The sequence below is a fragment of the Teleopsis dalmanni genome, unplaced genomic scaffold, assembly GCF_002237135.1.
Source record: "Teleopsis dalmanni isolate 2A unplaced genomic scaffold, ASM223713v2 unscaffolded_contig_1588, whole genome shotgun sequence".
In the NCBI taxonomy this organism is placed as follows: Eukaryota; Metazoa; Arthropoda; class Insecta; order Diptera; family Diopsidae; genus Teleopsis; species Teleopsis dalmanni.
This window is the reverse complement of record NW_024032970.1, coordinates 3,325-8,861: the sequence shown is the minus strand read 5'-3', so window position 1 is coordinate 8,861 and position 5,537 is coordinate 3,325. Positions and strand designations below refer to the sequence as shown.

The window sequence follows — 5,537 nt, the reverse complement described above, 5'->3', positions numbered from 1 at the left end:
CAGGACGAGGGATATATTTTATTACCAGCACAACAATACCAGACAGTACAACAACAATATCAAAATCCACTACTAGTTGGAGCTGGTGTTACAGCCGCACCACATACAAATTACTCCACAGCTAATAACAACGACACTGCTTTACTGATAGGTGACGGACATCGTTTACACCAGTCACCAGAAGCGCATACGCAATATAATAACAATAATAATACTGCGGCGAAGAATCTGCCAATCGAAGACGCTGACGACAAGTATTCGAAAGCTAGTCGTCAGTGGAACTTACGTGCGCTTTCTACACGTATACAGGCCACTTCTGGACAAGCATTGCGTACATTTATACAACAGCCCCTAAGTGCAGCTGCGGCCGTTGTGACTGGCAATCATTCTCCCATTGAAAATCACGATTTTAATCAGGATATATCAGGAACATACAACGCATACAAAGCCGAACAGCAGACAAATAAATTACAAAACGATTTAGACGATTCAGATTCAGAGTCGAGTAGTTCGAAGGAAATTGTCTACGTTATGGCCGCAAGAGATCGTACAGGTGAATTTACGAGTGCTATACGTTCACTGCAGTCTCGTAATATATCGCGCGCTGTTTCCATACGCGATCCACGCAAAGCGAAACAAGTGCAAAGCTATTCGGAGTTTATGAATATCGCCAAATACATTGGAAAGAACATTGCCAGCACATATGCCAAATTGGAAAAACTAACTTTATGTAAGTGTGTTAACTATTTTAATTCTATGCTTATTATGTAGATATGCAAATTTTTCAGGCAACTAAAGAATAATTATGAATGTACTAATGTATGTACATGATTGCATATTTAAATCTTGATCGGTGATCGTTTTTAGGTACTAAATAAGTGTTTTAACCAATACGTCTAAATGGTATAAATGGTTAGTCACTTTTTTATTTCTCTGATTCTGCACATTTCCATCGATGAATCCAGGATACCTACTATTACCAAACCCGAAATCTTGGGTGTCGTACGCAATACTTGGTTGAAGAGTCGCAACAACGTGCTGAAAGCAATAAAAGAATAAAGTTAAAGAAATCCTACTACACACATACCAGGCAATAGAGTAATCTATTACGGCTTATACTGCTTTAGTATGTCATAGCTCAGCACTATGCACTTCAACCGATTACCAACGTATGTCGCATATTCCTCATCTTTACGCAGTGTTTTAAATGCTCTATACAAATGAACATAACCGGCTGGTTCCAAAACCATATCTTCATACGGGCCAAACAAATAGACATCTAAATGACGCAACAGTGAATAGTGTGAATAGAGACCTTCTTCCAAGTTGCATACGTTGCTTTTCTTCTTTGTACCAGTGAGGTCGAATAACTTCTTCTAGACTATGGTTGTATTGCAAAAAGTTTCCAAGACGTCTGAATTGATTTTCGGCTATACTCATGGCAGACAGTTATTTATATATCATTTTATGCTTTTACTCATCTGTTTTGATTTTTAGATCCGTCGTATCTCTAAGTTTAGATAGGGGTTCAACATCTCCATTTCGTTGCGCCTTCTTTGTTGTTGTTGTATTCAAACGCTCACCTGAAAGCAAGCACATAAAAGGTTGATAAAATACTGTATAATTGGTTGGGATGAGAAAATTAATATGAAGTAAGGATGGAGTAAGGAAGATGGAACAGGTAGGGATACTGAATTTAAACTGGGTCCACGCGTACATTTATACTTTCTATTATTATCCAATTATTTTATCTTCCTTCTATTAAACGTGACATTAAGATGGCTAGTTTTATTTTTTATTATTAGACAAATTTGTTAATTAAAGAGGTTTCGTAAAGTAGTGTACTACCACAATAAAAATTCATTTTTATATTATTTAATTAATTGATTTTTTTTTAAAGATTTGTTAATAGTTTTTGTAATTAATTTTATTCAAATTTTATTGAGAAAACGAATTTTTTAGTTATGATTAAATCTGGTTTTTGTAGGTACAAATTAGTAATAACATCTGGACAGTTCTGTTATAATAAATTTTTTATTCTCAGTACAATGACAAGTGTTTTTTTTTAGATAGTCAAAATGATGAATAATGGTAAATTTTAATAGTTCGTTATAGAACATAAGTTTTGATATTTTTTTAAATAATTATTTACCGTTTCATTGTTTCAGACAATTTATTGAAACGATTTTCAATAGTTAATAGCAAAAACATGCTATTGTAAACAAACTAAAAATTGGTTTTTCAATATTTATTGGAAGGGGTGCGTAGAACCTCTCTGGGATCGTCTGGTATCACTAGAACCATAATGAGAACTAATTTAGTACTGTTTTAACGATATTTTCTTTGGGTGTATATACTCGTATATTTCTAATAACTTCAACATGACTTTATATCAAATCTATCGACATAATGCAATTTTGTAAAAAATGGAACTGTCGTTATTGTCATTGTTAGACCCTAATCATTGAAGATCAGAATTAGTTGAAAATAAAAAATATTGTTTCAATATAAATTGTGTGAACATACATCTTTTATACTCCGGCAAAATTTGAATCCAATGTATCAGTCATATAGTTCTGACTTTGTCACGTTTGATTATGTTATCATTTTTCTCTATCTGTTAATTTTTTTAGTGAAAGCTAAAAGATTTTCTAAACAGAAGTATTCGCCATCGAAGGATATGCACAGATTTTTCTTTACAAAGCTATCAGAGAAACATAACCATAATATCCGTCAGTTCAGTAGCGATTTGAGCATTAAGCTCCTATGAAGTTGATCCTAACTTATTATTGGGGTATCTTCAGAAATTAAATTAGCTAGACAGCAAGAAAAGTGAGCTTTCACTCGATTCTTGGACATGCAGTTATCCATAAAAATAAGACAGCTGATTAACTTGTTGTCGGTCTCTATGGTGATAATCGAGCGTCAACTAAACTGCAACATAAAATTACAAACCAAAATGAGTATAAGGGCGAGTGCTTAGGTAGCAAGAAAGTCAAGAGAGGCAGAAACTCTTCGCAATCTTTAAAGGTTTGAAACAAACTAAATTACTATTCGGTAACTATAATAGCAAGACTTAATTTTGGTTTATGCACTTACTCAACAATATCATAAATTAAATACATATATTAAGTTATGCCAGTCACTATAAAGGGATGCCTGAGCTTCAATTCTAAGGTGTAGATACTGCGACGAAGAAGCTGAATCGTGAAATTTGCTTTAAGAAGACGCTAAAGAAGATATATTGAAATTCCTATACCACTTAGAAGTATTATCCCAAATAAGGTTGAAATTGTTATTACATTTTCTTGATGTATTTTAATATGTCATTAGGACTATATTTTAATATATATGGAAGATGGTAGTGTAAGTTCAGGTAAAACCATAAGTCGTTCTAATGACCATATGTCAATCGTTTGCTTTTAATCTTAATCCCAAAACATTCTATTCATAGAACAGGTACTTTAAATCTTAAAATGATCAATTAAAAGAAAATTACTTATTAAAGTTGAGTTGTAATTTTTTTTATGAAATATTTTATTTATTTCTTTTTTATAGAACAGTTAGAATTTGTTTTTAAATAACATCTTGAATTGGAGTCAATGCTACCCTAGTAGCAAAAAAATTATAAAAAACCAGTCTATAGTGTGTTACATAAAACTACTTGATATAAAAAAATAATTTTATTTATTGTATGTTTACAATAAATTATATATATTTTTAATTTATTGTAAGAGAAAAGATTTAATGAATAATTTTTATATATAGAAAAATTTTTCTGTACAATATAAATTAATTGACTTTTATTTATTTTAGTGGCCAAAAAGAAGAGCTTGTTCGATGATAGATCACAAGAAATCCAGGAATTGACTTATATAATCAAAGGTGATCTGAGTGCACTGAATCAACAAATTGCTCGTCTACAAGATATCTCCAAGGACCAGAAGCGTACTAATAATGGCAAACATCTCGTCTCACATTCCTCAAATATGGTTTTAGCTTTACAATCAAAATTAGCAAGCATGAGCACTGATTTTAAGCAAATACTTGAAGTGCGTACCGAAAATCTCAAGCAACAAAAAAATCGAAGAGATCAATTCAGTCAGGGACCAGTACCAGTTAATTCCGTCTCATCAACGACAGCGAAACAAGGATCATTACTGCTTAGCGAAGAGAATCAGGCAGTTAGCATTGATATGTCAGCTAGCGATACAACGCCATTACTTGGACCGCCCGCACGTATACAAACACAACAACAGATTGCACTATACGATGAATCCGATAATTATGTCCAACAGCGCGCCGAAACTATGCAAAACATTGAATCCACTATTGTTGAGTTGGGTGGTATTTTCCAACAATTGGCGCATATGGTTAAAGAGCAAGAAGAGATTGTAGAACGGATCGATACGAATATACAGGACGCCGAAATGAATATTGATGCTGCACATAGTGAGATATTGAAGTACTTCCAATCGGTATCAAAAAATCGTTGGCTAATGATTAAAATTTTTGGTGTTTTAATATTTTTCTTTATATTTTTTGTTGTCTTCTTGACATAATAACAAATTTGTCAAACCCTGGTATACAAATACACCACAAACACATACACACATACACACTTAGTTGCATTTTAACATTAATACCTAACTATTCGCATAGATATTTTAATTTTATTAATTTTATTTTTGTCTACAAAATTAGTACAATCCTTTTTGTTATTGAAAAATTCATGTCCGCAAAATTTAAAATTTCCAACTAAGCTTATTTTGATATTTATCTGTAATTCTACAAAATTTTCCACACGCGAATGAATTCAAAATAAAAAATTAATAAAAAACCCTATTGTAAAATAAAATTCATATATAAAATTGTTTTTAAATTATTAAGGACTACTTATGTGATTTTTTCAAAAGTAAAAATGTAACTATAATATTTATTATTAATGAAATAAAAAATAAATTGTATATATAACTGTATTTAATTGTAGAATCTACTAGAATTGATGCAGTGCATTTTATAGCTCTATATTCGAAAGTGTTTCGTTAATATGTATAATAAAAATTATAATATATAGCAATTTATTGATGCTTTTATATATTCTTTATTATTCTAAAATATACATGGGGGTCTGTTATCTAATAAATATATTTAAAAATATATTCTAATTTTATTTTTGTTCTTCAAATTTGATTATTTTTTATTTATCAAGTAATCAAGTAATTGACGTTGAAAAAAAAAACTAAATTCATCCAGTTCAATTTATATTTTCTAAAAGTACGTTCCTTCTGTTAGCCAAATCTTAGCAATCACAGAGAGAATGCGTGTTTGTTTCTTTTTCGTCCAATTTTTCGCAACTTCTACAAAAAGTGTTGAACGAAAGGCGCAATTTATTTCCATATCGTTGTTGTTATTGTTGTAACCCGCTGGGACTTGTAAGCAGATAATATGAAAGGATAGATAATACGATTACATCGATGGGTAGTTATTGGGGGTGTTGGAGAGGCGGAATGAGGAAAAGGGGTGGTTTAGATGGG

At 31.4% G+C, this 5,537-nt stretch overlaps 1 protein-coding gene across 1 annotated transcript; it reads left to right on the top strand.

Moving 5' to 3' along the window:
* The first annotated feature begins 6 nt into the window (after positions 1 to 6).
* Positions 7 to 4,971, top strand: LOC119664194 (syntaxin-5-like). The gene is made up of 2 exons (XM_038073731.1): positions 7 to 730; positions 3,817 to 4,971. The coding sequence occupies exons 1-2, from the start codon at positions 532 to 534 to the stop codon at positions 4,560 to 4,562; spliced, it is 945 nt and encodes a 314-aa protein (XP_037929659.1). The 5' UTR covers positions 7 to 531; the 3' UTR covers positions 4,563 to 4,971.
* The last annotated feature ends 566 nt before the right edge of the window (positions 4,972 to 5,537 follow it).

What these genes read in the sequence shown, in the direction of transcription:
- LOC119664194 (XM_038073731.1), top strand. Translation starts at nt 532, where the DNA reads ATGGCCGCAAGAGATCGTACAGGTGAATTTACGAGTGCTATACGTTCA. An exon ending in ATTGGAAAAACTAACTTTAT is followed by an intron (nt 731 to 3,816) that starts GTAAGTGTGTTA and finishes TATTTATTTTAG; the next exon opens with TGGCCAAAAAGAAGAGCTTG.